The sequence below is a fragment of the Chiloscyllium plagiosum genome, chromosome 29 (assembly GCF_004010195.1).
Source record: "Chiloscyllium plagiosum isolate BGI_BamShark_2017 chromosome 29, ASM401019v2, whole genome shotgun sequence".
Classification (NCBI taxonomy): domain Eukaryota; kingdom Metazoa; phylum Chordata; class Chondrichthyes; order Orectolobiformes; family Hemiscylliidae; genus Chiloscyllium; species Chiloscyllium plagiosum.
In genome coordinates this window covers 5,538,955-5,566,472 of record NC_057738.1, presented here as the reverse complement: position 1 = coordinate 5,566,472, position 27,518 = coordinate 5,538,955, and the positions used below count along the sequence as shown (strand labels likewise).

The following is a 27,518-nucleotide window of genomic DNA, read 5'->3' as shown; positions in this document are numbered from 1 at the left end:
CGTTGCAGTGGCCGGTATATTGGGTCCAGGTCGATGTGCTTATGCCGGAGGAAAGATCACAGAAGTGCTTCACAGGAGGCTCCCAAGCACTGAGGATGTCACCTAGACAGGGGATGAAACGTCTGCAACACAAATTCCCAGCTCGGCGAACAGAACCACAACAACAGGCTGACGATACCTCAAATGGCAGTCTTGTATATTGGTACAAACCTTTATGGGTATTAATTATAGTATCTTACTGCAGTTGCAAGTACACCAGGCTCATGTCCAGATTCGTGAAGGACAGCCCCCTGCCAGCAATGCATCTAAATCCTCTTTGTGAGAGATAGGGTATTTATCCAGCTGTGGACAGCAGTTTACTGTTTGTTTATAATCCTACCCCCCCCCCCCCCCCCAAAAGGCAAGCCAACCTGCTAAACTCGAGAAACTCTATGACTGGTGCTGCCCATTCTGCAAACCAGACTGATTTGATGTTTCCTTCATTTTCTAGCCTTCTGATTTCTGCTTCTGCCTATAAGACAAATGGTACAAGACAGGCCTTGCAGAATAGTGGAATTACTTTCTGGTCAACGTGCAAGATGGCCTTGGCTCCTTTAATAGTCCCTAGACCTTCCTGGAAAACTTTTGGGTATTTAATTAGGACTTTACTCAAGCAGCCATTTTCTAATTGAAAAATGTTGAGGCAATATAGTTGAATATTTCTCAACAAATTTCACCCCATAAAGCTTGGGCCTGAGCTGTTTTACCACAATCAGTGGTAACCGAACCAGCTGCTTCTCATAAGGGTCCAGAACCGAAGTTCTACCCTTAGTCTGTAAAGGTTCCCCAGTACAGCTTCGCAGTCTAGCTGAGGTGTTGTGCCAAATTTGAGGATTAGAGTCCAGAGCGAATTTTGTTAAAGACTGGTTCTGCAATCACTGAAATAGCTGGGCCAGTACTGGCTTCCATTTAACCAGATGTTTATTTTGATTGGTTCTGATTTGGATGTTTGTTATGGAATTTAACTGTTGCAAACTAGACGTAGGTGGACGTTCCAGGGTGTGCAATTTCCTGAATACCGGCCTTAACTCAGTTTAAGTTGAGTGGGACTCTTTTGCTGTCTCGAGTCTGCAAACTGGCAGCAACTACAATGGCTTGCCAGCCTGGATCGTGAAGAGAATTTGTTTGGCAAAGTTCATGGTTAGAAATAATTGAATTCACTGTTGAGCCTAGAAGATTTTAAAGTAGCTTGATTACTGTGTTGGCAGCTGAGTCACAATTGATGCTCCCTGTATCCTGAGTCTATTTTGATTTCAGTATATATTCACTTGCAGTATTAAAATTAAAATATTCATAATTTGTGTTTTATTAAATGATCCATGTATTAGATTTACCTTTAATATTAGATTTACCTCTATGGTAACATTTATCTCAGAGTCAAAAGACTTTGGGTTCCAAATGGAGAGATGAAGCCTGTTCTGACTATTTGCTGAAGTTCTGAGGCAGTTCTGCACTGCTGGAGATGCTGACTTTTGGATGAGATATCAAGCCTATGTGCCCCCTCTGTAATATGTAAAAAGCTAGTGTGCTCCCTCTGTTATATGTCAAAAGATTTCATGGCTCTGAAAAAAAGAGGTGTTCTGCCCAGGGTTCAAGTCAACAATTTTCTCTCAGCCACCATCACCAAAAAAGGTAGCTCAATTGGCAATTGCCATTTTTGCTTTTGGTGGGAATTTGCATGATACAAAGTGCCAGTTTCTTTAGCTATATAGCAAGTCACTGTTATTCATTGACTTCAAAGTGTTTAGGAAAGCCTGAGATTCTTTAACATGTGAAATTAACATTTTTAGAAATTTGCTTATGAATATGGACAAGTAAGTAATTCACATTCAGTGGAAATGGTATTGACGGAGATGATAGGGCTTTTGCCTGCTAGCTGGAGATCCAGCAGGAGGTCTACCTCCTCTCTTTTAGGTTAACCCAGCATTGTCTCTGAATTGTGTAACTTGAGCACTTATCAATGTGTAACTCATCAATGGCAGTAAATTCCACCTAGATTCTGTTGCCCTGAAAATCTTTGTTGGATTTATTTCCTCCCTCTCCCCAACCTAGTACTTGTACTTGTGTGATAAATATGGGTTAAAGTAGGAATAGCTGCTACTAGATTCGAAGTTCCGTCTTGTTATTACAAAGGGAGCGTAACACTGTAAAATAAGACAATATTGATCATAGGTAATAATAACTGTACAAGTAACTAATGTTTTTAATGGAGAAACTTGTAAACTTGTTTGTTTAATTTTAGAGGATTTTTGTCCGAGATTTTTTTTTGTGTAGCACCTCTACTCCTATCCCCTGCTGCTCTATGATTTGAATGCCATCAATTAGATTCTTCACCAGTTCATAGCACTCTTTATCCTTTGCTAGATTCGTCCTCTGCCACCTTGAAAATGATTGATTATTGCTTTTCCTCCACAATACATTTCTGCAGAAGCATGATTCTGAGATTCTAATCTATCCCAATATGATCATTGCAGTTCCGTAAACAATATTTCCTCCCATACCCTGATGAACTGTCACAGACTTTTAACCATTTTGTGGTTCAAGAATGTGCTACTGCTTGATGTGCATTTATTGCAGTACTATTGACTGTTGGTGTGATATCCAATTTAGATACATTGTGAGTATCCATTTTGCACCAAATGCAAAGCTAGCCTGTTTAACATCAATGCGGAGGTGACACCAATTCACTCCAAACTCCTTGCTGCACCTTCATTCTGAGACTGGCAGTACATAATATTGCTATTTCACTAAACAAATGAAATGGGTTTCCACATCTCTCGATTCCTTGCTAAGGATGCTCACCTGCCTGGATGTATTCCATATTGCTCTTAGTGTTGAAACTTGATACTCAATCTTCTGACCACTCCATTGATTGCCTCTGCCTTAATCGTTGTAAACCGTGATTATTCCAGAACTGGTAAGTCAAGGTCCCCTCACACGCACCTGTTTACCTCCATCTTCATATAGTTCTTAGTGTTCCAGTAAATTAGCTTCAGGATTTTCAATCTTTGTTTTTAAAAGCAAGATCTGAGGGTGGAGCCAGAGGGGCTCATACAGCATAGATTCCAGCAATAATGTGATTTTGTATAGAAATGAGAACATGGGAATTTTGGAATTCTGGAAACACTCAGCAGGTCTACCAGCACCTGTGAAGAGTTAACATTTTGGGTCCAGTGACCCTTCTTCAGAATGCATGAAAATTTTGAGGCTGATATAGAGGACGTGTGCAGCAAGACTAGGAATTAGGCACTTGCATTCAGACTCCGGAATGAATGTTTTGCTCGTAACTTACAAATTTTAATAAAACTTTAAAGTTTTACGTTGGGATCTCTTAAATATTTGATGTAACTGAAAACTGGGACTGAGGTTACACAATTGAGTTTGAAAGAGTGAAGATGCTTAGGAAATATTTGAAACAGACTATCCCTTGAGCGCATAAAATGGCACCTAATTAAAGAGAGCTCTTTGTTTTGGTGAAAGTGATTGTGGGTTACATTTAGGGAGCAGTGTGTTTTTAAAAATATCTTGGTAGCAGTCAGATGGACTGCACTGTTGTCTTCTAGTTCTGAGTGTTTCCATGTAACTGTCTTGATGAAATAATCTCTACATAGGAAATAGGAGCTGAAGTAGACTATTCAGACTCGAGCGAGCTACGCCATTCAGTGAGATCATAGCTGCTCTGTGTTTCGAGTTCCATCTTCCTATCTTCCTCGATAACCCTTGATTCCACTGTCTAACAAGAATTTATCTACTTCTGTCTTAACAATATTTGACCCTGACTCCTCCAACTTCTGACACCACCATAGTCAGTCAAATCTCAAATGGCAATGAAACAGACTACATGGGAGGTGGAAGACCTGGAAAAAATGGTGCACAGCCTAGCTCTCAATGCCAGCAAAACCAAGGAACTCATTATTGACTTTCGATGGGATGTTAATCATGCCCCCCCACACATTAACAGCATAGAGGTGGAACGCGTGGAGAGTGTCAAGCTCCTGGGAGTAGTTATCCACAGCAAGCTTTCTTGGACTCTTCATGTGGACGCACTGGTTACAAAGGCCCAACAATGTCTCCTCTTCCTCAGGCAGCTGAGGAAATTTGGCATGATGGCGAATATCCTTGCCAACTTTTATAGGTGCACCATTGAGAGCATTCTGGCTGGATGTATCACTACCTGGTATGGCAGCTGTACCATTCAAGATCTGAGACGGTTACAGAGAGTGGTGAACTCGGCCTGGACAATCACAAAGGCCAAACTCCCACCTATAGAATCCATTTACCAGGCCCGCTGTCAAGGAAAGACCGCCAGCATTCTCAAAGATCCATCCCTCCCTGGCAATGTTTTTCTACAACCTCTACCATCGGGGCGAAAGTACAGAAACCTGAACACGCACCAGTTTCGCAACAGTTTCAACTCTACTGTTGTTAGAATACTGAATGGACTCTCAAACTCTTAACATTTGCCTGTACCTGTGTTTTTGTTTTTGCTGCTGTTTAACTACTATTTACTATCAATGCTAATTAGCTATATGATCTGCTTGTATTGCTCACAAGACAAAGCTTTTCACTGTGCCTCGGTACACGTGACAATAAGTTCAGTTCAGTTCAGTTCAGTGGCAGAGTTCCAAGTTGGACAATCTCTGAACCACCTCCAATGCATTTATATACTTCCTTAAATAAGAAGACCAGAACTGCACACAGTATGTGGCCTCGCCAGAACTTCATAACTGAAGCATAATATCCTTACTTCTGTGTTTGATTTTTCTTGTTTAATAAAGGATAACATCCCATTATTGTCCTTTGATTAAATGCAGTGCTTTCACACTACCACTTTGACTCAGGCACCAGAACATACAAATCCTGGTATGCCTTGGAATTCTCCGTTTAAGTAGCACTGCTTTTTTAAAATTGTTCTAGCCGATGTAAACACTTTCACTATTCTAACATAAGACGCCATCTGTTGGATTAAAACAAACATCTGCGGGTTCTAGAAATCTGAATCAAAAACACATTGCTGGGGTAAATCAGCAGGTCTGGCAGCATTTGTGCAGAGGAAACAGAGTTGACTTTGTTTTCTGTCCACTGATGCTGTCAGATATGCTAAATTTTTTGCCCATTCACTCGATCTATCTATAATCTGTCTGAAACTTGCTTTTAACTTCTTCACAACAATTTTCTGCCTACCTTAATGATGCCTATAAATTTGCTGCTGTGCCTTTGTTCCAGTCATTTGTAATTAACAATTTGAAGCCCCAGCATAGACCCCTGTCGGACTCCACTCATCATATCCTGCTAGTCAAAGACCCATATATACAGACTCTGTTTTCTGTCAGCTGGTAATCTTCTGTCCCCATGCTTGTATATTGCAAACTACGCCATGAGCTTTTATTTTCCACGATAACCTCTGCTTTCGGTCTCAGAAGTGGCTCTTCACTAAATAGGGAATCTTTACTTTGGCTTTATTTTCAAAAAATTGTTCAGTTCAATGTTGGTTTCTACTTTAAGAAGCCTGCAGCTAATTTTCACCAAAAAATTTGCTACATGCTTTAAATTCTTTGCTTCTGTTCAGTGTCCCCTCTCTTTCTCAGTCAGGATTCAGGGACTTCTTGTCATAAGAGAGATGTTACATGCTAGCGGGGAAAAGTGCTTGCTTTTGTGCACTTTTTTAAAAACAGAAGTCAGTTTAATGTATTATTTTTCATCTGTTCTGCCAGACGTGAGGAAAAATATCTCAGTTATGTATTGTCTTTTATGATGTTGTAGATCCTAAGGCACTTAACATCAAATTATGCATTTTTGAAATGATAGTATCTGTAGTTTTATTGGGACGTGTGATAGGTAACATGCACAGCAATCTCTGACAAAACTATAGTTAGACACACAAATAATCTGTTTTAGCTCAGTTGGTTGAAAGAATAATGCTATTTAGGAGACTGGAACTCGTTGCCTTTGATTAAATGATGTCATGGGATCTTCTGCATTCATCTTAAATGGCAAGCAGATTTTTATTTGAATGGCAATACTGAGAGTGCGCAACTCCCTGAGCACTTGAGAAGTTGTCATGGTAGTGCCCCCTGTTTTTGATCCACAGCCGCTTGCATACTGCACATGCTGCTGTAATGCTATGAATTAAGTAATTTGACCCAGTTGTGATGAAGTTAATAATGTAAATCCACGAATAGAGTTTTCTATGACTTGGAGGTAATCATGTTCCCATGCACCTGATGACTCTGTGCTGGGGGTGATAGACTTGGAATGTCCATGATATTTAAGTATCTTAAACAGAGAAAATGTACCTAACAACCTACTTGGTGTTATAATGATTTGGGAAACAGCACTATTGGATTGGGAACTATTAGAATTGTTTGAATCTCTGAATTGATTTTTTTTGTACAGGGACGATCTGTGTCACTGACAACATTTTATCGGACGGCTAGAAACATGATGAATATGTGCTTTAGTAAGGAACCAACAGCAGCTGAAGTGGAGGTAGGAGTCTGAAGCTGTACATAAACTTTAACATGTACCCATTTTAATAGTTTTGTTTATGTATAAATGTGTGATTAGGGATTACAATGAAATATCTGGAACAGACTGATAAAGTTAAATGGATATTCCCGATGATATGCATTTATGGTTTTAGTACAAGGTGATACAGAATAGGATTTGGAAAGGAGGTGGTTATGGGAGATCAAGGGAAGAATTTGACTAGGAATCTGACTTAAAATTTCTGGCATTAATTAGTCAATATAATAATTGTGTATTGGAAGTGAACGTGGAAGATATGTATCTTCTTTGGTGTTTAAAGATCTTGCCCGTGGGGAAAGATAAAAAAGGAATAGGAGTTTTGGGATTTGCAAGTATATATTTTGCAAAACATGTTCTAAAAACCTAAATGCAAAGTTCTACCTGTTTGCAGGATGAGGTTCACTATAGGTTGACAGCAGGTAGAGCAAAAATTTAGTGCTGTGGTAAAGCCAATTTCTGAAGTGCCTATTGACACACACAATCGTTGATTTGATAATTTGTTTTTGGAGCAATAATGATCTTTCTGCTATATACATATTTTGTATTTACAAATAATTATTGGCAGACTGTTTTGCTTTACAGATCAGTAACTAAGTTAACTCATTCTTGGTTTTACTTGCCAGTCACTACAGCATGAATTTCTAGTAGCCTAGCATCTTATTCACTTCGTTTATCTTCAAATTCCAGAAGTCGTGCTGAATTTGCAGAGTTTCCTAATCAAACAATTTCAGGGTTCCTACCTATGATTCTGATACTCTTTCAGCCTGGTCCTGAGAGAGTTAATGAGGTTTAAGCCTTGGAAAAGATCACAAAATCACCAGAAGTGTTATGGTGTAGAAGTAGGCCATTTCGACCATCGTGTCTGCACCGGGTTGTGAAGTGAGCATCATTACCCAGTGCTAATCCATTGCCTTTTCTCCATTGTCATCCAATGCTGTCTTGAATGAATCAATTGAACCTGCTTCCACCACACTTCCAGGCACTTTATTCCATGCCCTAACTTGGTCCTTATTTCTTTTGTATACCACTTTATATCTGTGCCCTCCTTTTCTTGGTCCTTTTACAATTCCTTTTAGCCACCTTCTGGCTGAGGAGAACAGTCTCAATTTCTTTAATTTATCCTTATAATTAAAGTTTCTTGTCCCTGAAACCATTCTTGTAAACCTCTTTGACAGTCTCTCTAATTCATTCACATCCTTCATATAATGTGGCACCAATAATGGTGCACAGTCCATTAGCTGAGATCAAACAGTACCTTGCAGAAGTTCCACATCACCACCTTGTTCTTGAGCTCTGTGGCTTTATTATTAAAAGCTGAGTTACCTATGCTTACTGTGCTGTCTTCTTCTGCACTTTCAATAATCTGTGCATTTATACACCCAGCAACATCTGTTGGGGAGAAAGTGAGGTCCATCGATTCTCCTGTTCCCTAGATGCTGCCTGACCTGCTGCGCTTTTCCAGCAACACATTTCCATCAGCAACATCTGTTGTTGTACTCCCCATTTTATATTGTCTTCCAATGTTCTTCCTTCCAAAAGGTATGACCTCATAAACTTCTGCTTTGAAAATCATGCCACCTATCTGCCTATTCTATCAATTTGACTATGTTTCTGGAGTTCTACACTCTCCTCCTCTCAGTTTACAATTCTCCCAAGTTCTGTATCATCAAATTTTGAAATTGCTCCTTGTATATGAAGATCTAGATTGTTTTTACATATTAAGAAAAACCCCTGGTCCAAATATTAACTGCTGTGGTACTCCACTGCAAACCTTCCTTCACCCTGGAAAATATCCAACCATTAATGAGTACTTTGTTTCACGTCACCTCAGCTAATTTTGTGTCCATGTTGCTACTGCCTGTTCCGTGACATATAACTTTCCCCTCAAGTCTGGTATGTGGCATTGTATTCAACACCTTTTTGAAATTCTATATACACCACATCAACAGCAAAACCCTCATCAAGCCTTTCTGTTGCCTCTTCAAAAAAAACTCCAAGTTCGTTTTTTTTTCCCTTCCAGTTCAAGCTGCCTTTTTCCATGTAGCTGCTAATTCAATTGTAAACAATTGTTTCTAAAAGCTTCCCACCTCAAGTTAAATAACTGGTTTCCAATGACTGGCCTTATCCTTGCAAACTTTCTTGAACAAGACCATAATGTTTGGAATTTTTCAAAGTTATGGCATCTTCCCTTAGTCTAGGGAAGACTGAAAGGTTGTGACCAGTGTCCTTGCGATTTCCATTCACATTTCCTTCAAAATCCTTGAATGCATCTCATCCAATCCTGGTGTCTTGTCAACACTTCTGTCTGGCCAATTTCAAGCCCTTCTAGTGACAGTATTGCCACCTCTGACGACGTGGCCACGATAGCATCTCTCTTTGGTAAAGACAAATGGAAAGTATTCATTTAATAGTTATGACCCCTGCCTCCAGGTGTAAATCCCCTCTAATTGTCCTAACTCCTCCTCATACTGCCCTTTTATATGGCTGTAGAGGTCTTTGTGACACGGCTTGATTTTTGCTATCAGCCTTTTCTCCTAATTCCTCTTTGCCTCTCTTAATTGCTTTTTCACCTTCAATATTCGTCTTAGTTCTCAATTTTATTTTCTACCTAATATTTGTCATAAGCACGCATATGTTCTTTATCTTAATTTCAATATTCTTTTCATCCAGGAGCTCTGGTTTTGTTTGTTCTACTTTTCCCATTTGAAGAAAATACTTGACTGTAGCCAAACCATCTCCTCTTTGAAAGTAGCCCATTCTTCAGTTACTGCTTTTCCAGACGACACATAATTCCGGTCAATCCTGCAGAGCTCTGTTCTCGTGCTGTTTTAGGTTTGCTCTTCAGCAAATGATTTTTCTTACTCTGGATATTGCGTGTCATTCTCCGCCTCATCCTGAACTTCACAATGTAGTGATCACTGGTGATTGTCTGGATCGTACAGATGAGACCTCAAAGAATCCTGTGGCGTACATAAGATATTTATTCATCACTAAATCCAAAATTTCATTTTCATATAACCAAGTAAAACCGTGATGTACAAAGGACAAAGGAACCCAGTTGGAATAAATTGTTAAGATGAATGGTTATGGTCCAGGCACTGACCTAATTCTAGAAAGAGCTCAGTGAGGAGCACTGTTGGGATTGTTTTGATAGTAGAATGACATCGAATGAGCCAAGCCTTTTGTGACCTGCTAGACAGGCTATTACTGTATTCAGCAGAAAACGAAGGATGATCTAACTTGCGAGTTTGTATCCAAAAACGATTGAATGCAATTCTCGATTCACCTGTTTCTTATGCATTTTGTCTTTCAGATTCTTTATGATACTATTAATATTTCAGTATGCATATTTGTGCTCCCCTTGAATCAGACTCAAATAGCATATGTTTAGCTTTCCAGGGATTTGCAGTTGCAGTTTTGAGGTTGACCTTGTCTTTAAGGAAAATGTGGTTTGCAGATAGAAGCTTGTGTGTGCTGTTCACATTTTTGATGACTGCATAGTTGAATTTAATGTTACAGATGCAGGACCATGTCTCTGAAACTGTGTCATGGCAATTTCGAAGGTTATACAGTAACTTTCCCTCTCTTTTCATTACAACAGCAAGAATACTGGAGGGCTGTGGAGCAGAAAGACTCCCACGTAGCAGTGCATTCTGGAAAAGTAGACACAAAAGCACACGGGAGTGGGTTCCCTGTTGGGAAATCAGAACCTTTTTCAAGGTAATGTTTGCTTTTAGAAATGAGATATCATGATGGAAATTACAGGGTGTTTGTGTTTATCATGTGAGCTTCAACAGCCTATTTTTCTTAGCTAAATATTATTTTGTGAGGGCAAGGTGAGGGGATGTTTCTCAGATTTTCAAATGTTTATCTTTTCTACCACAGGCATGGATGGAACCTTACAGTCCTTCCTAATAATTCAGGGTCCATCCTGCGACACTTTGGTGCTTTGTCAGGTAAGGAATGTGGAGTAAGTGAGAAGTACTTTTGAGAGTGGGTGTGGGGAGAGAAGATATTATTAAATTTAAGATGGTGGACCTTTCTCAAATTATTTAGGCGGGTTATTGTTTGAAGGAAGTAAAAATTGTAAGGTGAGACAGTACTCCAACAAAATTGAGTAAAAATATAGGTTAAAGCCTAATAATTTTTTTTTTTTAGCAAAGAAATATCACTGCTTTAAAACAAGTTTCCACAACTTGATGAGTATGGGATCACCCCTTCACCAAGTCCTTGAGTTTGATATTTTCTGACACCATTAAAGAGGACAGTTAATTTAAATTGTGATGCATCATAGGTAACACCCATCTCCTGGAGTTGGATTTCCATTGAAGGTTGGAGACAAATTTCCCAAACTTTCATTTTATGAATAGGTCATAGCCATTTCTTTCCTCTTTACCACAATGACATGGTTACCAAAAAATGAGAGGACATTGGAAAAAAATGTTTCCAAGTGATGTGGGCATAACTGGCAAAACTGGCATCATGTTGCCCATCTCTCATTACCTTTGTGATATAGGTGGCTTGCTAGGCTATTTCAGAAGACAGTTGAGAGTTAACCATATTTCGGACTGAAGTCATACATAGGCCAGACTAGGTAAGTTTGTTGGATTTCATTTCTTAAAAGACATTAATGAACCAGAGGGATTTTTATGATTACAATTACTGAACCAAGCTTTCAATTCCAGATTTATTATTCAGTGAATTTCAATTCCACCAACTACCTTGGTGGGATTTTAATCTGTGTTCTGAGGACATTAGTCTGTGCCTGTGGATTGCTGGTGAGATGGCATTACCACTGTTTTGTGGTGTCTGTTCCTTCCATGGGGATGGAATTATCATGATAGTTAATTCTATCCTTTCCCTTTGCATGTTTGTATTTTTATAGACTTTTGCTAGTATAAATTGTTGTGGACAAACAAACTGGTCTTGGAGAACCATGGCTGTGTTTCATGTACAGTAACCCGTTTAGAGTTTTTTTTAAGGAAATGTCAGCCTCTATGTCCTGATTTTGCTGCAATTTATATTTTCTTTTTAGGAGTGACGATTCCTTGGCTAAATATTGGCATGGTTTTCACTACCTCATGCTGGTCACGAGACCAAAACCACCTTCCATACATTGACTACTTACACACTGGTGCTGATTGCATTTGGTAAGTGCCTGTCCTGGGGAGGGGAGTCTCTCCCTTGCAAGCCCCACTTTTAGCAGAGCAGATTTGGATTGATCAGCGATTACCTCTGGATTTGGGTTTGGCTAACTAGCCTAATTCTGTCACCCAACACACACACAGGTCAATTCTTGCCAGATATATCTCTTTCTTTAATGTTGTATTGTAGGGTACCAGTATGGAAAATAACTTTGGATGCACTTATGGAGTTCTGATTTGAATTTTCATGCCAGAGAACGGACTCAGAATAAATCCGTTTTTCCAAACAGCGAAGTCTTTTTTTTCTTTTGAAAATTCAGTTTCATTCTGAATTGAATTCACCTGCCTTATTTATATATTTTTTAAAAAGCCCAGGTTAGCTACTGATATGGATTCTTTTTGAATTCATTGCCTCATTATAAATGAAGCTGCTTGTAGCTGGTCCTCACTTGATTAGTTTGGTCATCAAGTGTCACCAAGTACTTTATTGTTGAGGATAATAGTTTTTTTTTAATTCTTCCACCAGATTGAACTGAAGACCTGCTTCACTGACACAGAAGTGAGTTAATTTTTTTGTCCATATCCTTAAATTACCTTTTAAATTGCATTAATCAAATGACCAGTTAGCCAGCATGGACAGAACTTAGCATATCTGTGTCAGACAGGCAGAGTGTTCAGCACTTTAAAAGACGGGCTGAAATGAGGTGCAACTTGCTGTTCGTTTAAATCATGATATTGGTTTCCTCCTCTTCTCTCAAACCTGCCCCTTCCTCAGTTTCAGTTTTTTCTGCACTGTTTTTAATTGTCTTTTTTTTTGCAAACTACTTGTGTGGCTCACTGGAGTTGACACCGTTTTGTCTTAATTCAGTGCATCTTGAGATGCATATGGGTGGACAGAGGCTTCCTGGTCAGACCTGATGCCATAATCGAAGGGTCCGATAAAGCTCAGTGCTGCGGAGGTTTGCGGATTTGAGTCTTGTGCCATCCTAGTGAGATGCAAAGCAGCAAACCCAGGTATATTTATAAATCGTTGAAACAGATTGAAATGTAATTTATTTTCTTGAGCAAGCTCTTTAAGTTGAGATGCCCCTTAATAGTGCTATTTATGGACAGCTTCAGTTCAATTGAATGTGAACATTCAGATTTTTATGGAAATATTGATCGCATGTTTGGCACAAGCTCCATGAATGCAAACTGCTCTCAGATCTAGCCTTCTAGGTAGCCAGTCTTAAAGAAGAAATTTCTCCAAGAGTCATCCCAAGCAAGTGCTCTCACCATTACGTGTAGAGCTGTAAACTGAAATTAGTTCTGTAAACCCTGGTCATGATGGCTTCTGTCTGCACTAATAGTTTGAAGACCTTTGATTTATGGGAACAGTAAACTCCTCCTGACCACTACTTTGAATATTGTGAGCCAACTTTCAGAAATGTGACCCAAACACATCCAATATACTTTGCATCTAAATCAACTGAAGAAACACTGATAATTCAGCAGTAAAATTTGGTTATTCCAACAATTCTGCTTCTGTGAATGGCATGACAATTACATTTTTTTTGTGAGACCTAACATTTTCCAATTGTTCCTGTAAGCACTTACATAAGTTTTCTGTTTGTTCCAGTGCTTCCTCTGTGGCAGGTGGGGTATTATTACTACAGAGGAACTTTGATTATCTGAAAGTTGATTATCTGAATAAGATCGCAAGGTCCCAACGCTTGTCTAAACTGTGTATTCGATTATCCGAACAAAATACTCCTTGCCCGTGTCGTTCTGATAATCGTGGTTCCTCTGTATATACAATTCAAAGAATAAAAAAAGGATTGAAATGCCTTGGAAGATCGACAGATTTGATCTGATTCTGTTGGAGTGTTAATTTGCAATAAAATTACTTTTAGAAGAGTTTTACGAAGTTCCAGTTCCTCTTGAACCAATCACTGAGGAACACGGTCAACCCAGAGCAACCATGCTTATGTATAATTTCTGATCAACCAGATGCCTTTGCAGTTCATAAATGTTTATACTAACAAGCTGTTAGTTCAGAAGGAACTGCAATTAATTTTGATCAAGTAGATCGTTTGGTGAAATTTGGAAAAATAGCATCTGAATCTTTTGGTTGTTGCCATGTCAAACTTCTGGATTATATTCTACAATTTAGCATAAGGTTAATGGCAGACTTGATTAAATCAAATGAAAATTTTATTTCAGCTTCTGCACCCAAACATTCATGTTTTAGCCTGACTTATTGCCAATTTATTTGAGGTGGAGGAGCTTTGTCATGGAATCAATATGGTACAGCAGGAGACTATTCAGCCCACTGAGTCTATGTCTGTAGAGAGTTGAGTCAGTCCCAGTCCCCTGCTGTTTTCCTATAGCTCTGCAAATTTGTTTCCTTCAAGCGCCTATTCAATTTCCTTTTGTAATCTGTCTCTGCTTCCGTCATCCTCATCGACAGTATTTAAGATAATTGCTACTGTTGAGTACAAATGTTCTACCTGCTATGGTCTTACATACATCTGTCATATCGCTCCTCAATTGCCTTGGAATGACAACAATCTCAGCTTCAGCAATCTAACAGTATAACTAAAATTCTTCAACTGCACCCTTTCAAGGATCCCTGAATCTTTCCTACATAGTGGTGACCAGAGTTGAACATCCTACTCTAGTTGTGTCTTAAGCAGAGCTTTATGTACGATTTGCATAAGTTCACTGCTTTTGTGGACAATACTTCTGTGTATGGAGCCATTATTCAATAATCCTTGCTAGCCACTCTCTCAATATGTCTTGCTATTTTCAAAGACATTTGCACGTGTCCACTGGTTCTGCTCTCTTTAAAAGCCTTGCTTTTTATTCTATTTTAACTCCTCCATTCTTCATCATCTCATAATTCTCTGTATTAACTTCTATTAATCGCTTGTCTATCCATTCTGTTAGCCAATTTATTTCCTGTTACAGTTGATTAATGTCATCACTATTTGCCACAAAAAGTAATAATCCTAGCAAGGATCCTTGGGGCTCATCCAATCTTTAGTGAGCACCATTCTCTGTTCTGCGGCCTGAGGGGGAAAAAAATCCTTCTTCTTTCCTCAAAGTTTTTTTTTGTCAAGATATGTTTTAATCAGCTTCTTCAAATATGTTACGACATGTCCCTGGAGGAGGTGGGTCTTGAACCCAGGACCTCTGACTCAGAAAAAATTTACAAAGATGTTGCCAGGGCTGGAGAGTTTGAGCTGTAGGGAGAGGCTGAATAGGCTGGGGCTATTCTCTCTGGAGTGCCGGGGCTAAGAAGTTTATAAAATCATGAGGGGCATGGATAGGGTGAATAGTCAAGTTCTTTTTTCCTAGGGTGGGGGAATCTAAAGCTAGATAGGATAGGCTTAAGGTGAGAGGGGAAAGGGACCTACAGGGCAAATTTTTCATGTAGATGGTGGTAAGTGTATGGAAAGAACTGCCAGGAGAAGTGAATAGTATATGAATAGCAAGGGTTTAGAGGGATATAGGCCAAATGCTGGCAAATAGGACTTGAATAATTTAGGATATTTGGTCGGCATGGATGAGTTGGACAAAAGAGTCTGTTTCTATGCTGTATATTTCTGTCATTTGAACCAGATGACTTTTCTGCTCTAAGCCGAGCAAGCCTTTCCAGTATCTCCTCTCTATCAATTTTCAATCCATATATTTGTCTCTATTGTTACAGCTTCTACTGATATCGAACTTGAAACCAACTGTGTTCTTCTATTAGCAACAACCTTCCTATAGTTCCAGCTGGGACTAATAAGTCAGTTTAGATCAGGGATTAAATTTATGACAACCTTAGTTCAATTACATATTAACTGAGGCAATCGATGGTAAAAGTTTTGACAAAATGCAAACACTCCAGCTGCAGTCCAGTGAATGGAGAGAGTTAAATTGGAATGGAGTTAAGCAAAGAAACTTTTTTTTTAATGAAGACTTGGAGATGCAGTGAAGATTTGTATGTTTGTCTGAAGACCATACCTCCGCAATGATTTTGAACTTTAAACAGGATGGTGAGTATACCCTCACTGATATTTGGGCAAGGCCTGCCTTCTGGAGCATTTTTGTAATGTTATAAAATACTTTTTTAAAACAAATATACATGGACAATGTAAGCCTTTTAAACCTTTCAAAACGACTATGTGTGTGTGTTGGGGTGGGGTGTGTGGGGGGAGGGGTGGTGGTGGGGGAGGTGGAATAACAAGAAAAATGACCAGCTCTGCAACAAATCCTCTATTGCCTGTATACAGTTGGTAAACTTGTCTTTTTGGGATCACTGGGCTACTTGTCATTTGTTGGATGTCTCTGTAAATCTTCCACAGATTAAATAGGTGCTCTGAAAAATGTAACCTCATCACTACCACAAGCTGCAGTCCAGATTAGTAACTGGTGCCATGTATGTCCTATTTGCCTCAAGCTTTGGACTATAACATTTTCAGCTATCTTCCTTTCTCCAGGTATTGTATTCCTGCTGAGGAGAAGAGCAAACTTGATGAAGTGGTGCATACCCTGCTGCAAGCTAATGGCACATCAGGGCTGGACATGCTTGAAAGTAATATAATGGTAAGAACAAAACTTTCTATATGCATGTGAATAGGATGGCTAAGTACTGCAGCCCTTGTAACTGGGATGTACTGGCAAAAATTAACAAGTGAGAGTCTAGATTCTGCCTTTTACCAGCTTTTGCCACTTTAAGTAGGTCGTTAAAAGTGCAAAATAGTGAGAGAGTTTTTCTCTGTGCCTATCGCACTTCACTGAAATTGAAGTGAACTTGGTGATGTTTGGCAAGTTACACAAATTAATCTGCAATCAAGACATGGGCGATAGAAGGGGAGCACTATGGGTGATTTAAAATAGGCATTAATTTAAAAACAATATGAAGTTGATTTATCTTGACATTTCACTCCAGCATCTAACTAGTTGAAGTATGCAGTCACTTTAAAAAGTGCTGGAGTTCAAAGTAGTGATTTCCTTCTAAATTTAAAAATTAAACTTAATAATTGGTGACTAGAATTTGCTGTTTTCTAGTGTAAAAGAAATATGACATTGATCATATAAATTGAATTTTAAAAATTCTTCCTTTTTGATGTGGACATTGCTGGCAAGATTGCCTTTATTGCTGGTGGTGAGGAGCTGCCTTTTTGAAGTACTGATGTCCATGTGCTGTTGATTAATCAACAGTGCTATTAGGAAGGGTGTTTCAGAAGTTTACCCCTATAGCAGTGACAAAATCAAGTCATGGTGATAACTGTTGCCTTTGTGCTTTTAGTTATTAGAGGTCAAGAATTTAAAGGGGACATTTGAAGGAGGCTTCGCAAGTTGCTGCAGTGCATCTTGTAGATGGTGTGCACTACTGCCACTGCATCTGAGGAAATGAATGTTTATGTTTGTCGATGAGTATAAATCTGCATTTTTTCCCTGAATGGTGTTGAAGTTGTTGAATTGCAGTCTTCAAACAAATGGAGAGTTTTCCAACTCCTTTGTATTGCAGTGTTAAAATCTAGCCAAGATGAATGGCCCCATCAAATTCACCATGTTCAATTACTTTTGTATTGTGATTTTTCTCTTCCATATTACCTGTTGATTTCTCACTTGTAAGAAACACTAAATTGCTTCTCCTACATGCGGGGAAGAAAATTAGAAAAATAATATCTTTATAACTCCCAATTCCATTTTACAACATAATTTGACAATATCCAGTCAACCCAAGTCAGCTACTAATCAGTATGTGGAAGGAAGGATTATTGCACGTCGTCTAGTAAGTTGTATTTCTATCATTTTTGTTTATTTTGAAATGCATGAATTAGAAATTCTGTCTTTCAGAGGAGATGTTAAACTGAACTTCCATCAATTTGTTTATGTAGCTATAAAAGATTTCATGGCCACTATTGACCGAAGAGCAGGAGAGTTCTCCTGGTGTTTTCGCTACCATTTATCCGTTAACCAAGACCACTAAAATAGATTAACGTGCTGTTTATCTCATGTTGTTTCTGAGACCTTGCTGTTTGCTAATTGGTTGTCTCATTTGCCTACATAATAACAATGACGACACTCCAAAAGCAATTCATGACTGAGAAGCATTTTAGGACGTCCTGAGGGTGTGAAAAGTGCTTTGTGAATGTAAGCTGGTTCTTTTTTTTTTATTTTGTACTCAAGAGGTGATGTATGTTAGTGCTAGAGAATAGGATATTTTTCATTTTCATTATCCAATGTTGGCATCAAGCACTCCATGTTGCGTGCAAAATGTTTAGATGTGGAGTAAAGCAGGAGCTGATTAACCAGTTTTATTTTCACGACTCCCTTTTCTATATAGCCAGTGTAATTCCTTTGCCTTTGAGGTATGGAATCACTGTGATTATCTAATTAGCTCCTAAATTCTAAATTGTTTTTAAAATGAGGTAATTGTTCTTGAGGCTCATTTAAAAAAAAACTGGACAAGATGTTACTTCCGCAGGTCAGAATTCTTGAATATGTAGGTTTGGCTTATGACATGAATCAGCATTAATTCCTTTCGTGGTACTTCGATACATTGGCTGGTCTTAGTGTTTTTTTCCACTAAATCTTGTCCGTTCTCCTCTGCTTTGTAGTTACATAGGATATGTTGATGTCCTACTACAGCAGCAACTGTATCGGAAAGGCCTCAAAATATTATTTAGAAAAAATAAACTGCTGAATAGTTAGCACCCAGCTTTCTCCCCAGTGTCTCCCCCGTATGTTGTCCACATGCCCACTTATCTAGCAGCCCTCTGGTAAATAGCCATTATCACTTCTGGTAATCCCTTTTGTAATTGAAAAAATGCAGTCAGAGCCAAATGTATGTTGCCATTTGTTTCATTTGAAGAATATTTTCAGTTCATGTCAAGATTTTACCACTTTTACTTATATAATTTAAAAGCTGAAGAAACATAAAAGCTAACAAAAATGCTTTGAAAATAGTTTTGAGAACTTGATAAACATTGCCATAATTACGCGCAATTATGTAATTGGGGGAAGGGGGAAACACAGCATCTCAGGATCACAGAAGTATTACAGTGCAGTCAGAGACCATTCATTCTCATTGTAGTCTGCACTGGCTTTCTGAGCATGTTGGCTCACTGTCATTCTGTTTTTCCCTGTAACCCTGTATGTTGTTCCTATTTAGGGTGGCACGGTGGCTCAGTGATTAGCACTGCTGCCTCTCAGCACCAGGGACCCAAGTTCAATTACCTGCCTCGGGCAACTGTCTGCGTGGAGTTTGCACATTCTCCCCGTGTCTGCGTGGGTTTCCTCCCACAGTATAAAGATGTGCAGGATGGGTGAATTGGCCATGATAAAATTGCCCGTAGTGTTAGGGGTAAATGTAGGGGGATGTGTCTGGGTGGGTTGCTCCTCGGAGGGTGGGTGTGGAGTTGTTGGGCCAAAGGGCCTGTTTCCACGCTGTATGGAATCTAATCTAACCTAATCTAAAAAATCTAATCTAATCTTCTAATGCCCTCATGATGCCTCAATTGGTCGTGCATCAACCGTACTTCATGGCAGTGCATTCCAGACCCTAACTACTCAGAAAAATATTTCTCTTCTTGCATTTACTTCTTTTGCAAATTTCTGTCCTCTGATTTTTGATTCCATTACAAGTACTGGAGGAACAATTGTCACCATCTACTCTGTCCAGATGCCTAATGATTTTGAAAGCTTCTATCAAAGACCTTCTCCTCTCCAAGTAGGTCCCAATTTCTCCAGTCTGTCCTCAAGTTTCTCATCCCCTGAAACCATTATTGTACATCTCTTCTGCATTTTCTCCGATGCATTCACATCCTTCCTGAAATCTTCCCGGTATACAGAACTGTACTCAATACTCCAGCTGAGTTCTAACTAGTGTCCTAGTTAACTAGTTCAACATAGCCTCCCTACTCTATGCCACATTTTGTTTCATTTGAAACACATTTTCAGTTCAAGACTTTTTCATGTTTACTCTCTCGAACTTGATTTGAGTATTTTGAAGAAGTAACAAAGAGGATTGATGAGGGCAGTGTGGTGGACGTGATCCATCTGGACTTCAGTAAGACGTTCAACAAGGTTCCTCCTGGTAGACTGGTTAGCAAGGTTAGATCTCATGAAGTACAAGGAGAACTAGCCATTTGGATACAGAACTGGCTCGAAGGTAGAAGACAGAGGGTGGTGGTAGAGGGTAGTTTTTCAGACTGTGACCAGTGGAGTACCACAAGGATCGGTGCTGGATCCACTGCTTTTAGTTATTTATATAAATGATTTGGATGCGAGCACAAGAGGTACAGTTAGTAAGTTTGCAGATGACACCGAACTTGGAGGTATAGTGGACAGCAGAGAAGGTTACAACGGTATCTTGATCAGATGGGTTGAGGAGTGGCTGAAGTTGCTGATAGGCAGGTAGATAGGATAGTGAAGAAGGCATTTGGTATGCGTTCCTTTATTGGTCAGAGCATTGAGTATAGGAGCTGGAGGTCATGTTGTGGCTGTACAGGACTTTGGTTAGGCCACAGTTGGAATATTGCGTGTAATTCTGGTCTCCCTCCTATCGGAAGGATGTTGTGAAACCTGAAAGGGTTCAGAAAAGATCTACAAGGATGTTGCCAGGGTTGGAGAATTTGAGCTATAGGGAGAGGCTGAACAGGCTGTGGCTGTTTTCCCTGGAGTGTCGGAGGCTGAAGGGTGACCTTGTAGAGGTTTACAAAATTATGAGGGGCATGGATAGGATAAATAGACAATCTTTCCTGTGGGGAGTCCAGAATTAGAGGGCATAGGTTTAGGGTGAGAGGGGGAAAATGTAAAAGGGACCTAAGAGACAAGTTTTTCATGTAGAGGTGTTACATGTATGGTATGAGCTGCCAGAGGAAGTGGCGGAGGCTGGTACACTTACAGCATTTAAAAGGCATCTGGATGGGCCTATGAATAGCAAGGGTTTAGAGGGATATGGGCCAAGTGCTGGCAGGTGGGACTAGATTAGGTAGGAATCTGGTTGGCATGTACAAGTTGGACCGAAGGGTCTGGTTCCGTGCTGTACATGTCTATGACTTTAATTCAAAGGTTGAATAAATGCAAAATCAAATAAGAGGACTTTGAAAATAGTTCTGAAAACTTGAAAAATATTACTATAATCCTAAATGCCAACTGGACCTTCTTGACGGAGAAAACCCAGTCAATGAGAAACTTTGTAGGTCTTCCAAGAGTACTGTATGATTTTATTAACTTCTCTTTCTGTCCTACCACCTTTAATGAATTATGCAGGTATACAGCCAAGTCTCTGGTCCTGCAAATGCTTTAGAATCAGACCTTATTTTCTACTATCTCGCCATGTTCTTTGCATTGAAATGTTTCATTGTAATCAACTTCATTTGCCATCTACCTATCCACTCATTCCACCAACTTGTCAATGTCATTTTGAAGATCTATACTGTCCCTTTAACAATTTAAAGTGCTCCTGGGTTTTATATTACAAATAAATTGATTTATTCCCTGCACACCAAGATCTATATCATATAGGTATGAGAAACAGCAAAGCTCCCAATAAAAACAAAGCTTCCACCAGACCAAAAATACCCACCAGCTATTTCTGTTTTCAGCCCCTCAGTCAATTTTGCAGCGACCTTTTACTCCATATGCTATAACTTCCCTCAAGTGTTCTGTGGTATTGTATCAAATGCTTTTGGAAATCTATGCTCATCTCCATACTGACCTTGCTGTGATCAATGATCTCTGTTACCTCCAAAAAAAACTCCAAAACACTATTTTTCCTTGACAAACCTTTTTGAAATTAACTAGCAGTTTTTTTTTCCATTTGACAATTGATCCTGTCCACAATAGCAGTTGCTGCAATATTCCCACCATTGAATTTAAACTGACTGCTCTGTAGTTGCTGGGCTTGTCTTTACAACTTTCTTTGGACAAAGGTATAATTTTTGCAATTCTCCAGTTCTTTGACACCAGATTGAAAGATTAATGTCAGTCTCTCTGTAATTTTCACACTCACTTCCTTTAATATGTTTAGGTGAATCTCATCCGGTTTGATACCTTATCAACTTTTTAATGTTAGCAATTTATTCAATGCTATCTCCTTATGAACTTTAGGCCCTGCTAGTGTCTGGCCATCCTCCTTTGTCACATGGCTCAGGCAGCATATATTTCATAAAGAAGTGAAAGTATTCAATTAACACCCCTGCCATGTTTCCTGCCTCCATTTATAAATTTACTTTTTGATCTCTAATGGTCTTACTATCTTATGCCACTATCTTATGTGCCTTTGGAATACTTTGGGATTTCTCTATATGTTAGATTCCAAGTATTTTTCAAATGCCATCTGCCTCTCATGTTTACATGTTCACCTCTCTTCTGTACTGAGCTTGATTCTCAGTTGTATTTTCCACTTTATTTCTATCCCCTTCAACCAGGGAGTTCTTAATTTGTTTGTCCTACTTTTCCCTTTTGAGGAAATGTACCTTGCGTATGCCTGATTCATTTCTTCAAAGAAAGCTCATTGTTCAGCAGCTGTTGTTTCTGCCAACCTTTGGTACCAATCTGCTCAGTTCTTGCCCTGTTGAAGTTGGCACTGTGACAGTTGATGCCCTTACTCTAGATTGTTCATTGTCGTTCTCTACCATCATCCTAAACCTTGTGATGCAATCGGAACTGGCCCCCAAATGTTATTCTACTGACACTCATTCTACTTGGCCCATCTTATTCCAAGAACCAAGTCTAGCAGTACCTCCTTTTTTTGTTGGACTGGACACAGACTGGAGGAAACTGTCGTGAATGTGGACTAAGAACACTTGCTACTCTTTGCCCGTTACACTACTATTATAAGTACTTCATATTGTTTGCAATATCTATAGTTTCCCTGCAGATTCAATCCCTTATATCCTTCCCACTATTGCACCAAGCAATGTAAATGCAGTCTTTGCTCCTTGGGATTAGCCAATTCAATTTTGCCTTTTAGTGCCCTGAGGCATCCTTTTTCTCCAGCATCACTGTGCTCTCCTTAACCAAAAACATCACTCCTCTGCTTACTTCTTTACTATCTTTTCTGAAAACTTTAAAACCAGAGATGTTTAACCACCACCACCCACCCTATCTGACCCCAGGACTTAAAACGTACATATTTGGATATAGTCCAATCTCAAGAAGAACAGTTGACTAACCACAGCATTATACAAATTATTATACTTGATTTCAATGAAATAATGATGATCCTTATTCTTGAAAATACATAGCTTTATGAAAATAATCTTACTCATAATCCACTATCTGTGTTTCAGCTCAACTCAGTGACACTTTTTCAAACAACCTATTCAAAATATTTTCTGTTGTGAAGAGTTTTAATTGTTTCACTTTCCACTAATTTAGCATTTGGCTGTCCTTTACACATTGCCCTTATTCATTGTCACCCATCGTAGGATTGAATACTATGTACCAATTAACAGTGTGCACACTATTAGGATTGAATGCTATGTACCTATTAACAGTGTGCACACTCTTACCCATGAATAACTTAGACTGCAGACCAAAGTCCTAATGTAACCTCATCAGTTTATCATTCTGCTGGTTCACTGCATTGTTTTGGTTCGTTAAACCTAAACAGTATCATTGTTCATAGCCAGTGGTTGCTAAGCCCTATCGACATGCATCTGTGTTCTCTAGGCTTTGGTAAGCAAGTGTTTTGGGGATGTGTAATCCATATTATATTTGCCTGCAGTGTATTGCGTAGTAATTTGTATCTTGACAACATTGTCAATTTTGCTTGAAGTATTATGATGGGTTTCTGTGCCATATCCAATTCTCAACTAACCCCGCTGTCCCAAAAACTAAAGATCATTATTAAATTACTGCAAGTTCTGATGTATGACAGTATATCACTACGCAACCATCTTCAGTAGTTTTCAAACATTTAATAGTCAAGCAAGTGTTTAGCCAATGGCACACATCTCTAAAATGAAACAATGCAAATTAATCTTTTTGAATTCTTGTGTGTTCGTCAACTGCTAGAATTTTTTTTTTGACACTCAACTCACTGAACACATTAATTCTGAAAGCCTATATTTCTGAACACTTGGAAAAACTTGCTGAGTGTCTTGTCTCCTCCTTTAACTTCCATTAGAGAGCTGGATTTGCTTGTCAATCTGAAACGGTGCTCTGAAGCACTATGGGCATAATTAACTCAGATCTGGGAACTCTGAGCCTGCAGAGAGAAATAGCTTCGTTTTGAACTTCAGTCATCAGCCATGATATTTTGGAAGTGCTTCGGCAGTGTGCAGACCAACCCCAGTTAACTCCTTCCCAAACAAAATGACTTCTCCTCCACAAATAGCAAAAAATGGATTTATTTTATACTAAATTGGCTATTTTATGGTATATTTGTTTTTGAAGAATATATATTTAGCGCACAATGCCATTTTAAACTTGAAACATTAAATACTTTTATGTTGCTGTGTGTTATGGACATTGCAAGAGTATAAATTTATTAGTTGTTGAACTTATATTAACTGATGAAATTCAAATGGTTATTTCAAAAGCAGCACATTCTAAATTGCATTGAGTTGTGTTATTTCACTTGTTTCTCTCTTTTCCAAAGTAAAATCCAATTATTGCTATCGACCAATATTACACAAACTGGATTTTTGTTTCTTAACTGGTAAATATTTGTCTTGCTAGATCTCTCCAGAGGTCCTGTGTAAGGAGGGGATCAAAGTATGTCGTACTGTACAGCAGAGTGGCCAATTTATTGTATGTTCTCCAGGAGCCTTCGTCTCCAAAGTGTGCTGTGGCTACAGTGTTTCAGAAGCTGTACATTTTGCAACTACCGAATGGTTAAATATGGGCTATGAAGCTGCTAAGGTAACAGACACAATTTACTACATCATCTTGCTTGAAATAAATATGCTAATTTAAAATTTCTTTTTGGTACTGCTGGAATGTATTGTATGCGAAGGAATGGTGGGCAAAGCCATCTGACAAAACCATCAGTCATACTGGTCATACTTGATCTTTGTAAGGTGTAGTGGAGCCAATTAAAACTCTAATCTGATGTGGGCAAATGGCTCAGCTCTACAATGGGAGGCACTAAGTCTGCATGAGGGAAAGGGACTAGCCAAGTACCCCAATTCTATGTAAAAGACTCTGGGTTTTGGGGAATTCAGCAATAACCTTATCTGTGTAAGTAACTGAAGGTTGTGTGGGTGCTGCTCATTGCCCTAACCTCATTTCAATTAATGAAATTGGAGTACCTCTGACTGCTTTCACACTACTTAGGTCTCAACTCATTTTGGTGCTGTAGGTTATTTCAGGTTTCTACTGTCAAAAAGCAAGTGATTGTGCTGGACTATTGTGGGCAGCACAGTGGCTCAGTGGTTAGCACTGCTGCCTCTCAGCACCAGGGACCGGAGTTCATTTCCCGCCTCGGGCGACTGTCTGTGTGGAGTTTGCACATTCTCCCCGTGTCTGTGTGAGTTTCCTCCGGATGCTCCGGTTTCCTCCCACAATCCAAAGATGTGCAGGTCAGGTGAATTGGCCATGCTAAATTGCCCGTAGTGTTAGGTACATTAGTCAGGGGGGGGAGAATGGGTCTGGATGGGTTACTCTTTGGAGGGTTGGTGTGGACATGTTGGGCCGAAGGGCCTGTTTCCACACTGTAAGTAATCTAATCTAAACCCAAGCATTTATTTTTCATTTTATCTCCACTAGAGAATTAAATTTGAGAGCCAGCATTTACTGCTGAAGATGTGTTACCCTGGTCTTTGGTATGCTGTGTTTTTCTCTCCATCTAACTAGTGTTTTGCTGTGTCTGTATAGGACCTGAAACGGCGGTACATTGCTAATGCATTTTCCATGGAAAAACTACTTTACCTTATTGCAACAGCAGAATCGAAACGAGAAAGTGGGTCAACACTAAGCCACGTTTCTTCACTTTTGAAAGAACTCAGGTACCTTTTTGTGCATTTAGTTGAAATATTTTAAGGTGAGAAAGGAAGCTTACTTTTACTGGTCAAGAGCATTAAATATAAGTGGGGTTTCCTTTACAAATGAATCCATTGTTAAGAGCGCATAACACAATTTTATAGCTTAAATGTTATGGAACACTAGTTACTCATTAATTTTACCCCTGTTTGTGCATAAAGGACAAGTTAATGAGGTGAATGATTTGTAATACAAATTAATTCCATTTAATAACTACATTTCACAGAATCACAATTATTATGGAGCATTCAGTCCATTATTCCTGCATCTAGTGCTGATCTTATACCTTTACCCATTATCCCTGCACCGTTTCATACTAAATAATTATACAATGCCCTCTTGAATGCCTCAATTGGACCTGTCTGCACCATATCTCTGCACAGTGTGTTCCATACTATACAAACTTGCTATGTTTATGCATTTATCTTAGAGTTTATATCCTTTTTTTACTGAGAGAGAACAGCTTCTCCATATCTACTCTATGCAGACTGCTAGTGAGATTTTGAAAGCCTCTATCAAATCTCCTCTCAGCCTCCTTCTCTCCAAGGAAAACAAACCCAACTTCTTCATTCTATACTCTTAACTGAAGTTCTTCATTCTTGGAAGTATTCTTGTAAATCCCTTCAAGGCATTCACATTTTTGCTCTAATGTAGTGCCCACAACTATACAAAATACTGAGGTCATACGAGTGTCTTGTACAAGTTCAAAATCACCTCCATGTTTTCATATGCTATTCCTCTATAAATAAGGTTGATACCACTTTGTTTTATTAACTGCTCTCTCTATCTGTTTTGCCATGTTCAATGATCTGTGCACATATACACCCAGGATTCTTTGCTCCTGCACCCCCTTTAGAATTGTACCTCCTATTTTATGTTAGCTTTTAATGTTCTTTTGACAAAGTGCATCACCCCACACTTCTCTGCATTGAACCTCATCTGCCACCTATCTACCCACTCCCCTAACTTATCAATGTTCTTTTGGAGTTCCATGCTGTCTTCCTTTTTAATGTCAACTGCAAAATTTGAAATTGCCCCTGCACACCAAGGTCGAGCTCATTAGTGTATATCAATAAAGCAAGGGTCCCAATAGTCAACTGTGGTGAAACTCCACTACAAATGTTCCTCTGGCTCAAAAGATATCCATTGATCATTACTCTGTTTCCTATCATCCAACTTATTTTGTATTCATTTAGCTGCTGTACCTTTTGTGGTCATGAACTATAACATCCCTCAGTTTTTTGTGGCATTATATCAATGCCTTCTGGAAATCCATGTATACCGCATCCATAGCTTTGCTTTCATCAACCCTTTCTGTTACCTCTTCAAAAACATCAGCAATTAGATATAATTTCCCCTTGAAAAATCCATACTGACTCTACCTAATCAGCCAAACCTTTCCCATTTTATCCCAAATAATGTTACGAGAATATAACAAAAAAATGACGCTGGAGATCTGAAATAAGCAAAAACAGAAATTGCTGGAGAAACTCAGCAGGACTGGCAGCATCTTTGGAGAGAAAACAGAGCTAACATTTAGAGTCCAGAACTGAAGAAGAGACGAGACGTTAGTGGTTGTGGATTTGATAGGTGCTGTATAAGGAACCTTGGTGAATTGCTGCAGTTTATCTTGTAGATGGTACACACTGCTACTACTGTGCATCAGTGATGGAGGGATTATTTGTGGATGTGGTGCCAATGCATCTAACGGCTTTGTCCTTAATGTTGTCAAGCCTCTTGAGATTTATTGGAGCTGCACTCATCCAGGCAGGTGAGAAGTATTCCATCACGCTCCTTGTTTGTACTTTGCAAATGATGGACAAGCTTTGGGCAGTC

At 39.1% G+C, this 27,518-nt stretch overlaps 1 protein-coding gene across 2 annotated transcripts in view; it reads left to right on the top strand.

Annotated features, from left to right (window-relative positions):
* The window catches only part of LOC122564342 (protein Jumonji-like), a 438,171-nt gene that overhangs the window by 386,608 nt on the left and 24,045 nt on the right, over positions 1-27,518 (top strand). For both annotated transcript variants that reach the window (XM_043719074.1, XM_043719075.1), the window contains 7 exons: positions 6,436-6,528; positions 10,169-10,287; positions 10,453-10,523; positions 11,603-11,717; positions 16,178-16,283; positions 24,381-24,563; positions 25,518-25,648. In XM_043719074.1, the coding sequence (XP_043575009.1) occupies positions 6,436-6,528; positions 10,169-10,287; positions 10,453-10,523; positions 11,603-11,717; positions 16,178-16,283; positions 24,381-24,563; positions 25,518-25,648 (818 nt within the window). The remainder of the gene's footprint in view (positions 1-6,435; positions 6,529-10,168; positions 10,288-10,452; positions 10,524-11,602; positions 11,718-16,177; positions 16,284-24,380; positions 24,564-25,517; positions 25,649-27,518) is intronic.